Source organism: Armigeres subalbatus, chromosome 1, assembly GCF_024139115.2.
Source record: "Armigeres subalbatus isolate Guangzhou_Male chromosome 1, GZ_Asu_2, whole genome shotgun sequence".
Taxonomy (NCBI): domain Eukaryota; kingdom Metazoa; phylum Arthropoda; class Insecta; order Diptera; family Culicidae; genus Armigeres; species Armigeres subalbatus.
This window is the reverse complement of record NC_085139.1, coordinates 16,782,087-16,796,691: the sequence shown is the minus strand read 5'-3', so window position 1 is coordinate 16,796,691 and position 14,605 is coordinate 16,782,087. Positions and strand designations below refer to the sequence as shown.

The 14,605-nt window shown below is 44.4% G+C and overlaps 1 protein-coding gene across 1 annotated transcript in view; it reads left to right on the top strand.

Annotated features, from left to right (window-relative positions):
- Positions 1-14,605, top strand: part of LOC134222281 (uncharacterized) — a 340,534-nt gene that overhangs the window by 221,020 nt on the left and 104,909 nt on the right. The window contains 11 exon segments of the mRNA XM_062701427.1: positions 7,508-8,087; positions 8,089-8,128; positions 8,130-8,323; positions 8,325-8,843; positions 8,845-8,895; positions 8,897-9,209; positions 9,211-9,647; positions 9,649-11,019; positions 11,021-11,320; positions 11,322-12,350; positions 12,352-13,922. Coding sequence (XP_062557411.1) covers positions 7,508-8,087; positions 8,089-8,128; positions 8,130-8,323; positions 8,325-8,843; positions 8,845-8,895; positions 8,897-9,209; positions 9,211-9,647; positions 9,649-11,019; positions 11,021-11,320; positions 11,322-12,350; positions 12,352-13,922 — 6,405 coding nt within the window.

Below are 14,605 nucleotides of genomic sequence, written 5' to 3'. Positions count from 1 at the left end.
GTCGTGCTGATGAGCATTGAGTTGAGAGATTGACTCCGGGGAGGATTCTATAGGATGCTGCGAGAATATTGGATGGATCGGGTTCCTGAAACAAAATTATGGCGTGCTTGGTAGCCAGTATCATGCTGTTGCCGGAAGATGCTGCATGCTAGGAACGTAATTTTTCAACCGCCTTCAGCTGATGTTCGCTTGAGGAGATTAGAATGTGGCTCTCATTTGGGTATCAGCAACGACTGTTCTGTTGGTGTGTTGTGTTCTGTGTGCTGTGACTTACATGGGGATAGATTTTTGTTTCCATTCCGTGTGGCGATTGAATCAGCTGTTTTGCAACTATCGCGAGGCAGTCGGACGTGTGCAGGTTACAAGCTCTCCGATCAGCCTCCTTTAACGTCCATGTTTCATGGCCGTATAAAAGCCACCGTAAAGCAGAAGTAGTAGCGCGAGTTTTGTTTTCGTTTGCAGACTACGGGACTTAAGCTGGTTACGAAGTCCGTATTTGCAGTCCCTATTTGCAGCTGCAATACGCCTTTTCACCTCGCGGGTAACATCATTATCGCACGTCACTAATGTTTCAAGATACACAAATTCTTCTACCACTTCAAATTTTCCCCATCCACTTCGTTTTGCTGGTATTGATCGTGAGTCCAATCCTCGCTGTCTCCCTCTTAAAAAGGCATAAAGCCTCTTCCACGGCACGGCGATCAATCCCGATAATATCGATATCGTCCGCAAATCTCAGGAGCATACGCGATTTTTGTGATAATGGTACCGCTTCTTTGCACCAGCTTTCTAATCGCTCCCTCGAGCGCTATATTGAACAGTAGATTCGAGAGTGCATCACCCTGCTTTAATCCATCTAAGGTAACAAATGACGTCGATATTTCATCCGCAACCCTTACACTTGATTTCGATCCGTCCAACGTTATACGAATCAGCCATATCAGTTTCGCCAGAAAAGCCATGTTCAAGCATAATTTTGCCATAATTCATTCCGTTTCACTTTGAATCGTACGCCGCCTTGAAATCAATAAACAGATGATGTGTCTGCAAGTTGTACTCCCGGAATTTATCAAGGATTTGTCTCAGGGTAAACATTTGATCCGTTGTTGATCGGCCCTCACGAAAACCTGCTTGGTATTCGCGACGAAGGACTCTTCAAGCGGTCTCAATCTATTGAACAGAATACGCGACATAATTTTGTTCGCTGAATCAAGAAGGGTTATTCCTCGGTAATTGGCGCACTCCAGTCTTAAAGAGAGGGCAAATGATGCCGTACAACTAGCTAGCAGGCATTTCCTCGTCTTCCCATATTTTCGATGAACTATTAACTTCGACTGTGGTTTAATGATTCGGAGATGGCTTTTCAGTCTTGACAAAATCAAAACACTGTTATTAAATCTTGTCCAACGTTTCGGTCCGTTTGGGACCTTCCTCAGGGACTCAATTCTTACAGGTGTATCCCCAACTGTGGTTCTGCTGAACCATTGATTTTCCCACATAAACGAGAACGGTTCGAGCACCGCGTTTCTGGTAAAACCCTTTCCGTTTATCGTTCGTTGGAATTCAGTGCCTGGCACAAGATCGATCAATTAAAGCAATGGTGATCGATCTTGTGCCAGAGCACTAATTCAACGAACGATAAACTGAAGGAATTTACCATAAACGCGATGCTTTTCAAACCGTTCTCGTTGTAATGAAAATCAATAACCTCATGACAAATAATTGTTCAACAGAATGGATTGAATAAACCTGAAACAATTCAGCGAATGAACAAATACAATAACAACATTTTTCAAAACTAACCATCTCAAGTCCATATTTTCGACATAATATGTTGCAGAATTCCATAAATCTGCTCACTGTCATGTTTGAGAAGCCTGGAGCAGGTCCTTCCCCGCAGCTTTATTGTGTATCAGCTCTTTAACAGCTTTTTTAACCTCATCTAGTGTAGGTTAAAAACTCCACAACTTGTCCATCGTCGCTAATATTTATTCTGCTCACCGATGCACCGTCACTTCCACTATTCAACAAAGTCTCGAAGTGTTGCTTCCACCTGGCAGCCACTTCGGTTTTATCTGTCAGTAAATTCCCTTGTTGGTCGTTGCACATGACGGGAGATGGCGCTGTCTTTCTCCGCACGCCATTGACAGACTCATAAAACCTCCGCATATCGCTTTGCTCCATTTTTCCTGCGTCTCGCTAAACACTTGTTCTTCATACTCTTTCTTCTTCCTGCAGTGGGTTTGTTTTTCAGCTGCTCTTGCTTCCCTTATACCGATCTCTATTCGATCAGGTACCCCAACACCAACATCCGGCTTCTGGCAACGTTCTTCTCGTCTGTCACTCTCTGACCTCCATATCGAACGAATCCGTCCCAGGTCGCCTCTGTGCAGTGCCTACCACTTCTCGTGCTTTTGTGATCACCGTTCCATGGATCGACTCCATAGATCGTTGATGTTGTCGCTAACGTTGATTGCACTTATCCGTTCGTCGAGCTTCTGGTGGTACTCAGCCGATACTCCTTCCACCGAAAATCGCTGGATATTTTAACGATCTGTGATCTTTCGTTCGATACAGTTGACAACCGTGATCGAATTTTACTGACAACGAGGTAGTGATCAGAGTCAATGTTCGGCCCTCTGAATGTCCGCACATCGATATCCGAGAAATGGCGCCCATCCACCAGAACATGATCTATCTGGTTGCAAGTTTCACCATTTGGGTGTCTCAGGTGTGCTTTCGGATGTTCTTTCGTTGCAAAGTAGGTGCTACTGATGGCCATCCTCTGGCAGCAACAAAATTTACTAACCGTAGGCCGTTGTCATTAGTAGCGGGTGGGCTCTCCCTACTAATTATGGGACGGGAAAAGTCCTCTCTACCGACCTGAGCATTAGCGTCTCCTGATAACAATGTTCACGTCATGCGTTGGGCACTCTCCATAGGCTTTATCAAGACATTCATAAGATGTGTCCTTCACGTCGTCGGGTTCATAGTTTGTCGGTGCGTAAACGTTGATTAAACTGTAATTGAAGAATTTGCCCCGTATCCTCAACACACAGATTCGTTCGCTAATGGGTTTCCACCGCATCACTCCCTTCATCTGCTTGCCCATCACTACGAAACCAACTCCATGATCTGCTTTTCCGCCGCCGCTGTGGTAGATGTTATACTTGAATGCAGTGTTGGTCGTGGGGTCCACGGCTCGCAATTCACGTTCTCCGGATCTAGGCCATCGGACTTCTTGAAAAGCGGCCACGTTCACTCCAACCTTCTGCAGTTCACGAGCCAGAAGGCTCACTCGTCCAGGTTCATTAAGGGTCCTTACATTTCCAGGTACCGAGTTTCCAATCATAGTCCTTATTTCGTTGCCGGATCAGTTTGTCAAAAATAACGTTCTCTTTTCTTCTATTTCCATTTTTGCTGGTATTTGAGAGAGCTTCAGTGAGTTACCTACATCGCGCTGGTGGGGCTGCCACCTTAGGTATAGCTGACGCGATACAGCATTTCGTTGATCAGCCGCTGGGTACAGGCAGACGCTGTTTGAGCCGCACCTCCTGGTGAACAGACGCTCGAGGCGTACCTTCTCACGCTAACTGATGTCAAAAGGACAGCAAGTGCCCAGGCTGCACTACCAGCTAAGTACACAACCCTTAGCTGGCGGTCTTTTTGTCATCGGACGACCCGTGGAAGCGTGAGATAGGGACTTGTAGCTTAATAATTTTCTTAATTCTGTGAAGTATGGAGTCAATATAGTTGGTTTGGGCAAATATCAATCGCCATAATTTTTTTTTATTTAATGTATAAAAATGAGTATTGTGTTGTGTATTTCTGTTAGTACCCGTACCCGTTTACTTTACAAAGAATAATGCAACATTTTAATATCTCCTAAATACTTCTTCTTCTTCTTCTATGGTTCTACATTCCCACTGGAACTTGGTCTGCCACTTAACTTAGTATTCTATAAGCATTTCCTTAGTTTTTAATTGAAAGCCTTTTTATGCCCGCCATTGCATGAGGATGTATCTAACTAACTAATCTAACTCGCCATCTCCGGATTGGCAATCCTACGCCTTTGCTTGCAAGGCTAACTGAGGGTCTCCAGTACTACTACACCCTATATCACATCAATTGAAAATTCGGATTTTTATTTTCATTAACATGATCAACCAAAAGCTGAACACAAATTGGACCAATTTGTCCAGATATCTTACTCACTCCGTACGCTGAAGAATATTTTTCCGTGACGTTACAACGCAAACTTAACCAAGGTGAAACTCAGACTATTTACTTTCTATTACCACCGAAACAAAGCTTTTTTGAGTGCAATTTCAAATCAAATTTAACACAAGGTACCGATCCTATACTTTTTCATCTTTAAATAAGTGAAAACAAAGTGCAAAATGATGCATCAGAACCCAAATTACAGTCAATTTGGGAAAATATGTGTAAACAGCCGTCATTCTTCATTATTGTCAATTAAATTTATTTGTAATCAAAAACTTATTTGCCATACCAAATATGTATTTTATTTGATGATTTTGATATTGGAAAATATGGAAAATATGACATAGATAATGTCAAAAATAAAGTTTGAATAATTGCAGCTTCTTTTGTATCTTTATTAAGGAGGCTTTCAGCCCTTGGCTGGCAGACCTCTTAATTGGAGCTCTGGTGGGCCTATCTTAAGAATATGCCTTTTCCATTGCCAATTTTACATACTTTCATAAAATCAATTTGATAAAAATGCAAAATAAATATTCCGACCATCTTTTGAAAACCTACTTATTCTAAAAAATATAACTTTTTAGTCCAACCACAGTACACAAAATACGTATATTATCTGCTACAACATATAAAAAATATTAAAAATTCTTTTTCAAGAAAACTGATTTTTTAATTTTATTCTCAATTACTGAATTTTTTTTCCATAGTGTATATTTTTTTCACACACACTCATTGATTGCCTAAAACATTACCGAAGACACCAAAATGATCGGACAAGCCGTGTTCAATGTATATTTGTTTGAAAATGTTCAAGATAGTTTTGCTTAGGCCCTTGCCAAACGTAAGGCTAAGGTCATCATGGCAAACCTATGATGCAAATTATGTTTTTGATCATAAAGAATGTATTTGTAAAATTTTAGCCAAATCAAAAAATGCATAATTGAAATCTTAGATAAATCATTATTTCCGTGAGAACCGCTCATATGTTCTACCATTAATATAATTTATATCAAAATTCCATCAACTGTTTTTTTTTTGTAAATTTATTATATAATTTTTCCATCATGTTTATAGTAGAAGCTTCTTAATTTTCTATCGGAATTTTCTAACCCCCCGCGGTGGTTATTCCCATCTACTGACGAAGTGTTAAACTTATACATACGAAAGGGCCTTGGTGGTGTAAACCTTGACAGGTTCCACGGCTCAGCATAGGAAGAGAGATCACTTCAAAATGCTTATAATAAATTCTAGACAAAATGTAATTAAAATCTGAATGTACGAAACGGAAAAAGTTGATTTTTTAAAGGTATATAAACATATATAATTTTTTTTTTAAAGGTATAACCTTTCAAATACTATTCTTGGTTAGAAAAAAATGGCAGTTTGGGTATATTAGGCAGATTCTTATTACAATTTTTTTTTTGAGCTTTGAGATGATTATGTCTTTCATTAGATCAATTTCGAATGAAAAAACAGAAAAAAAAACTCGATTTGGACGTTGCGTTAGGAAAACTTTTGACGTAAACTACGTCTAAGGGGAAGACTCGGATACAGGTGCTTAGCAAAATGAGAGAATTTCAAAGGGTGGGGACCGTCACACGAAATCCAATATAAGATTTGTAACATTAATGGAGTCCTTTATCTTTCAATTGATTTCAAAGAATTATATATCAAATCGATTCGCAAACTCTCCACCAGTTTTACAAGTAGTATTGAAACTATTGATTATCATGACATTAAACTATTGAAAATTTTGGAGTTCTTTCATGCATCATGCAACCCCTATACAGCGCGTTCCAATCCATGGTAATTGCCTACTTACCTACTGGGGTATTATCTATTATTGAACTGGGTTGTATGAATGGGGATTTGGCCCCAGCCGCTAGACTTCATGGTGGGTCCTACTACCTCCCTCATATAGAGGCAGGAGGAATTGCCCAGGTAAACTGGGTAGTAGTGTTGTGGGATGGTTTTCTTCTACTCTTCACCTATATACGAGCAGAATAATTTGGTTTCAATGTATTATATTTGTTTTTTACGTGGTTTACGTCGAGCGGTCGTATCTTGCATACAACCCCAAGATTTTTTTCCTTAAAAATTGCCCAGCTTACGATGTATTAACGATTTGGTAGGGTGAGAGGAACACCAATTACCACCTGTCTCAAAACAAAATTTCGTCCTAATCAGAAGGGGTGTTGTTTTCACATCGACTTTCAATAATAAAAATCGATTTTTTCAGTTTATGTCTCAATCTGGAATTTTTCAAATATTTTTATTTGAAAATACGATTGATTTAGCGATAGTCACCCATACAGAACTTTTTAATTTTTTGTAATTTTTCATTTAAAAAAATATCGGAAAAAAAAAAACTTCAGATTTTTGAGTCCACATGTCCAGCAAGTTTTAATTGAAAAATCAAATGATAGTAATTGATTGATATCACAATGAACCATGGCTCCGTAAAGTGTTACACACGCCTGAGCCAACCAAATAAACGAAATTGTTTTGTGGAAAAAAAATATTTTGTGAATTATTTTTAAATTTGACAATATTGATTTATTTTGTGTTTTTTTTAAATTGAAAATTTGGTGTTGTGTATGGGATTTTTTCTTTTAAAACTGCTAATATATTGTTTCTTCAAAAATTCCTTATTTTTATGGGAATTCTGCATTATTTATTGAAATTATGTATTTATTTTTTGTTTCTACCCGGATTTCTTTATTGACAATTTCCTAATACTTTATGGAAAATTTGTTATTCTTTATAGAAATTTTATATTGCTACCTTATTCAAGTCAAATGTAACGAAATAAAACAGCTGGATCAAAATTATCGGTTTTGCTGGCTTAAAATAATTATTTCTCATGGGAGAAACAGATGGTAAGGATGCGTAAAGTTAGTTGATCTCTCTCTCTTGATTATTCACAATTTTCGTGCTCCAAAACGCTTGCTATAAATATTAATAATAACATACTTCAACCCTTTCATATGTGCTCGTTTGAATACTAACCTAGCTAAATGGGACCTTTGAAAACAGGTGGGTCTTGAAATTTCACTCCCCCGTAAAGCGCACTGAAATAACAAACAGGGAGTTTGCTTGCATCTAACAACCAAATCCGGTGGTTTGTTTCTGTAAGCCAATACGGCCAAGCCAGGCACTTCCTCTAATTACGTTAAGTGTAAAATTTGGTGTATTGCTTGGAAGGTAGGCTACTAACAGAACTAACAAACCGTGCCATTCGAGAAGAAGCCAAAAATCTCTAATCACAAAATGTATCATTCAGGTGACCACTGCTTCAACCCCCGCCATCATCCGCCGCTGCCATTCCTGTACCAAAGTAGTCCGGGATCGACGAGAAGACAGTTTCCACAAGAGGACCCAACCGCAGGCTCATCATCTTCCGAACCAGACAGCAACCTGGCCAAACTGCCTTTCACCGACTGCGATGACTACCGCTTGGTATTTATCAGCTCGGATTCGTCCGGCAAGGAGGAGGAATATGACAGCAGCTCTACCACTTCGTCCGTCTACACGCGCCACAGCATCGCCTTGGATGACTGCGACTGGGATTATTTTGAGCCCGGCATAAGCACGACCACCAAAACGCTGCTATACGACATAACCGGCAGCAACGCTCAACCACACAGGAATACTCCCCGGAAGAGATCCATTTTGCAAACATCGCCACTTACCTCGCCTATGTTGTACCGAAGAACCAGGCGAACCAGCGGTTCTCTCTACCCCCCGACAACGGCCTACGACACCGGGACGGATGATGAATTTTTAACTCACACAGAGTCGTCCTCGTCCCCCACGCGAAGCGAATGCTTTCTGGAAAACTTCGACCAAGATTTTCGCAACTTGGAAGGTCAAATCCGGTTGCCAACAATACAAATGCGACTGCTGGATTCCGGAAGAGCTCACTTTGCGTACCGATTCCGGTTCCGGTGCCCATTCCCGTACCGATGGCCACTTTCCATAGTTGGTCCCAGAAAGGACCGAACCCGGATCAGCTGGATACGATTTTGAAGGAGCAAAATCAGCACGAACTCATCCGGCAGCTGTGGAGGAATTGTACCGGTGGGAGCGGCGAGGGAGCCCGAGTTTAAGCCCCATAACGGGACCTGCGTGCACTCGCCGTCATGCTGCTGCCAGCAGCATAACAAACAAAGGGGAACGAAGAAACCCAATATTAAAACTGCCGATAGTCAGGAAATGGACCGAAAGAGTTCTAATGCGACTGGGCTAGCCCATCAAACAAATGAATCCTACGAAAGCACTAGTGCAGGGGGGAAGATACGCGGTAATGGAAATAGTAATAATGCCATCAGCCCGGGGCGATGGTTATTGACTGGTGCTGTTGTTCCTCATAACGAAAAGTTGTTTCGCAACAACGATTCCCCAGGCAGGCACGGCTCGAGCCCAAGCCCGAGAGAAGCTCGAGATCCATTGGATAGTACTGCGCTGACCGTTGCTGTCAACGCTGGTCTGGACTACGCAGCTCCAACGCAAGCCCCATCAACGGCCATCATCAACAAACCTGCCACGGATGCACAAGATAACCTTCGCGAATCTGCCAGCGGTCATAAAAATTCGCTGACCTCGGGCACCGCAGAACAAACGGCCACAGAGATCGCATGACCGTAATTGCAGCAGCAGCAGTGGTGGCGACGAAATTATGTGCGCCGTCCAAAATTAACGAAGAAAACCTACCAGCGCACCATCATCTTGCAGCGGTAGTCACAAATACATTAAAGGCTGAACAACCACTTGTGAACGTGCAAGTGCAAAAACCTGTACCGCGGCAGCGTGGTGTGAGTGAATCGGTAATAACTGTACCGCCACGGTGCGAGAGAGAAAAACATCAACAACGCGGAAAAAGCGAAGAAGAACTGGCGAACCAGTCGGACGGCGACGAAGACCACGGCAATGGTAATGTAATAAGCTCGCTGTTAATGGTTACTATATTCTCCGATGCCTTGTGCAACTAATAGACAGCGCTCACGCAATGACACGCTGTTCGAAGTGACCGACGAGTGTGCGACTGTTGCGGCCGGTGAAAAACGGGAAAACTATGCGGAAAATTCGGGTGGTGCACAGCAGCTAAACAGTGGCGACGAGTTGAGGTGTGACGATAGCATGTCTTATCAGTCGCTCGATAACGGCAGCATGATAACATTGGGGAAGACAACAGATGTCAAAACACCATCACCTTCACCGCTACCAGCATCGGTCGAAGATGGGGAATTGAAAGGCTATTTGTTGTCCGAGAGCCGGTTTAGTTCTTCGCAGTCGTCGGTGGCCAGTAGTGATCTGGAGGATCAGGACACGATCGACAATTCATCGGTGAAACCTCGCTCAGTGCAACATGTTTCTGAAAGTGAACTGGCAGGCCCGTAATGTTATGCAGAAGTGAAAGGTCTTTGAGAGTGGGGACAGTACAGATTCCTCAACATCATACAGTTCGTCGGAGGGTACCGATACGGACGACACGGGGACTATCGCCGACCGGAGGCCGAAATCGAAAAAGTTTTACCAAGTGTTGGTCGTCAATACCGGTTCCGATGTGGAGTCCAGTGATTCGGACTTATCCAGTGGTACTTCATCCAACTGTTTGATGCAAGATGCAAAATCCGACAGTGCGGTTGCCCAGGACAGTGGCATTGTGCTAAAGCACATCCGATTGGTTACCTCCGACGACGAGAGGCGAAGTGAAAGTGAAGATTTCAAGGAACGGATTTCAGCTTTTGAAGGCCAACTAGAATCAGTGAGAATGGACCACTTGAAAGAATTGTGTGCAGAAGAAATTCCCAAAAATAGCGCAACCACTTCTCTCGCTGTGATTAATGACGAAACAGTGGAAATGGAAGAGGCACCAGCAACGGAGGAAAAAGCTTCCACGCCGACATGTGTCGAAAGCTCCGACTGTGTGGGTGATCCCAGCATAGAGCGAGACAGCCTATGTGGGGAGGAAAACATAGAATCACCTCAACAGGTATCCGCAAAACGTGACGACGACAACATAGAAGCCATAAGCACGACCACCAGTCCACTGCCATGTAGCGAAGGTGGCCAAAATGAAAACAAACACACCGATCAGTGTGAAGGTGAAGAGCCAAGCCAAAACATAGTGCAACCAGAAGAGGTGCCGCCACCAATACCACCCCTTCGCGATCATCACACCGTCGCGAGCTTGTCGTGTGTTGCTGCCTCCTCAGTTGTAAACGAACGATCGTCCAACACGGATGTAATTAACTCTCACGTAGCAGCGACCAATGCTGCTAACAATCGATACAAGAGTTTAATTTTGATTGGCCCAGGCAACGGCACGATTTCAATGGCCACCGAGTCCCCAACACCCGCGGCACTGTCCACGACGCTCGGGAATGCTGAACTGCAGCAACCTCACCATGTGAGTATCGTCACAAGTCACACGACCCGTATCGTGAGCAGCAGTGACGACGACGATCAGCATCCACCCACCACCTCCTCGACGTCGTCATCGGTCACGGTAAAGCACACCAACTGGATATCGATGGCGATGCAGGAGGAAGAGGAGGAGGAGGACGACTACGGTGATGACGTCGTGCCATTAGACGACGAACCCGATCGTTCGCTCGATCGCGGTCTGGCGGGATATTTCAACTTCTCATTAGAACAAGCGTCACCGCAAACAAACAGGCGACCTGTGAAAATCACAACGAACGAAAGTGCAATAACTAGTGTAGTGTCGGATAGTGCAGGCGGGAGCGTTTGTGTCAGTGTTCAACCAAGCAATAGTAGCGATCTAGATGAGGTGTAGTGAATGCAATGTTTCAGATGCGATCGCCACCAGTGAAAGTGGATCAATGATCAAAAGTAGTCAAAGCGCGATGGTCGAGTGTGGTAGTGGAAGAAGTAGCCGGAACAGTAACAGTAGTGGTAGTTTGAATAACAGTAATAAGAATGAAGACGTAACGGTAGTCACAGGTGCGGATACACTGTCGGCGGTAGTCTGTCTGGAAGACGGTCTAGCGGATGACGATTCGTGGGTGGAAGAAGTGAGTCATGATGAAGAAGAATTCGCGACAACGACAGCAACAGAGTCCGATATGCCGTTCTGGAGAAGAAATTTCGCTGGGGGTCGATCGGGAAGAAGAACTCCGTGGATATCACAGAGCGGCGATTGATTTCACATTGCATACCATCGTGGAGGAGAGCTGCGAGGATAGTGAGGCTGAGTCGAACAGAACGTCGAAATCAAAACAAAGGAATCGAATATCCGCTTCCGAGTTGGAAAAGTACTTCTTTTATGGACTGGGTGACGGTCCCTCGGGGTCGTCCATTCAGAACATTCGGGATGATAGCATTTCGGAGAGTAGTTCAGTGTGTAGTGAAGGGCTCGATTCACTTGGTGCTGCCGAGGAATCAATGGGGACATCAACAGAATCCGCCGACCTGGCATCGTCGCGTTTGGAGAAATATTTCCTAACAGGATTCATGGGTTTCACATCGGAGCGTAATGAGTCGGATGGGAGTGGAAGTGTTGGTAGTGATAGCGAAGGACATCCCAGTCCAGAACAACGGCGCAAACGATTGGTGAGAGCTCGAGGAGCTGGTAGATCACAGAGCTCTTCGTTGGACAATCTGCTCACCAAGGACACTGAACTCGATCAACAAGCAGGTGACATCCACGAAGCTTCAGATTCTTCCGAAACGGACACTTGCGATGAATCCACCAATCAAATGGATAAGAACGAAAGTTTGTACGATACTGCAAAGCGGAAGAAAAAATTCTCCAAGAAGACTGACTCTGACGACTCGAAAAAACATTCGGAACTTCAACAACTATCGCTTCCACACAAATCGGACTGTTCGGAGGACGAATGTCGGAAAACTCCCCAACCAGATCATCTGTTACCTCCGACTAGTCTTCTATCTGAGAGCAAGAAGCAAAACAGTCGCGACAGTGGTTTCATCGGCAGTAACGATGATTTATTGAAAGACGGCGAAGCAGTCAGATCTCCAGAGCTTAAGCTAGAACTTGAAGAAATCCAAGAGGAAAACAAATCGGATGATCTCAAAGAAGAAAACAGTTCCTATACAGCTGCCCCCTCAGCCGGACCACCACCCACCAACCTGGTGCTGGGATAGCTTCAACAACTGGAGCTCGGATGAGGAAACCAATCTGATGATGTCGAAAATGCGTCAATTCTTCAAGACGCTTGTCGTAGCATCGGCCAACAGCAGAGCTGCCTCGCGCAATTCCACTCCGGCCGTCAGTGAATCCAACACTCCAAAGCACGGTACGCCCGTTCCGAAGGCTCGCAGCCGCAGCAAACCGACTACTGGCTAATTGTACTTCGAGAACGAACTCACCAGACTGATGAAAACCGTTCCCGGCATTCGGGACGAACAGGTACGCGAGATTGTCGAATACCTCAGCAGTGAAGACACCTGGTCGGATTCTTACGATTCTTCGGATTACACGAGCTCCGATCTGGAAGGAGCCGTGTCTCAGAAATCCGAACTTCAACAACAGATTTCAGCTAGCTGCCAACAGATTATTAATAAGTTCGATATGTTAGAGAAGGATGAGGAGGGTGACATGGGGGACGGCGGATTGATCGAGGAACCACACACACTTAACAAGGAAACGGCTTTCGTGTACCAGCGGCTGGTGGCTTCACTATCGAAAATGACGAAAAGCGAGGAAAAGCCCGTAAGCGTGACCAGTTCACCGCCTCTGATTGCCAAAGTAATGCACCATATTGGAAGTCGATTGGTGGCGCTGATGCATGAAGTGAGCAGCGGAGAATCGCATGCAAGTGCATCGCCCAAATCCACCACACTGCGATATCATCAGCGGAAGGTGCAACCGAACATATCGGCAACAACAACCGAGGACGATGATAGCACATCGGAAAGCAATATGGAAAAGAATGAGGATCTGGGATATATGCTTCCAAGGAGTAAAAGTCATGACTTGCTCCTGGGCGATGCAAGACCGCAACATCACCAGTCTTCAAACAGTGGAGAAATGGCAGGAGAAGAGAAGGAAGCTAGTGATTATGAAAGGTTTTCATGGAGGGGAAGTTTCGAGTCGGCACTGCTGGCCAACGGAGATTCCCGATCGAAGTTGTCGATTTTGGACAACTCTAGTTCATCGATATCAGCTTTGGCTGCAAAGCGTAGATCGGCTGGCGATTTGCTGTTCAACAATCAAAACCTCAGCCGCGAACAGTTGGATCGTGTGCGCAGTTGCGGCAGTATAGGCGGTGAAAGGGAAGACTTCGAATCTTCCAAACTCTGGGGATCTTCCCAGAGTCAGAAAACTCCCAGAAGGAGATCGAGCGTTGCTGACGACACCGATTCCGACGATTCCACTCGGAACGATAATCGCCTGGCATCGCGTTCGACGCTTCCTCGCAGCCTCCAGAATGCAAACTCGGCCGTGAATACCAACTCGTTGCCACGTCTTCCAACGTCCAACATGCAGACAATTATGCAATCAGCTCCGTCCAGCTCGGCGTCAACCTCGTCGGTAATGCAGAAATCGCAGAGCGTTTACCACTTTCTGCAGAACAATGTGAAGAGCGCCCGTTATCGGTTCAACCATAGACCCCCGAGTGCACCGAAACGTGCCGTATCGGCACCAGGTCTGCAGCAGCCTCTGTATCCACGTCGAGAACGACGTCGAATTCAGAGCAATCTCAGCGGTGAGTCGTAGTTTAGTTTAGTTTATGGTCACTCTTTTTTTCCATTCTTGCTACATTCTATACACACTGTTGCTCTTACCATAACAATGTCGATGAGGTCGTTTCACCGTGGCACATGGGAAAATAAATGAGTCGAACTCCGGCAGCCGACGGCTATTTTGTGTTATTGTGGCTGGCTGGTTGGTTGGTTGGTTGGTTGGTCAGCAATAACAATCCACTACTTGTGGCGTGATAGCACCTTCTTTCATTTTTTTTATTATTCGGATCAAACCGCCAACCAGCCTACAACGAAAGAGAAATCTGTGGGAAACTGGGGCAGTGCGATGATGATGGTAGCAAGGAGGGTGGCTGCCACACACTCTACAATTTAAGCTTTATTGGGCTTTATCGTAGCTTCGTGCCGTCGCTTGACTAAGTCGTACGGAGTGTTGTAAAGCATGACGCCCGGAATGCTCTGTACCGTGCGGAATTCGACTGTCTCCTTGCGGGAGGAATGTCGACAAAACTCAATTAGGGGTGAGAGTGAATTAGTACCATGTTACACACGTATCCGATGGCAAGCCAGATGGTGATTTATGAACGATGTTTAGGAAGTTTTATTTGAACGGAAAGCGGGCATATTTGGGATGCTTTAAAGCATTATTAGCGGGGTAATTTGATTGATTGTTTTGCGGTAAATAACC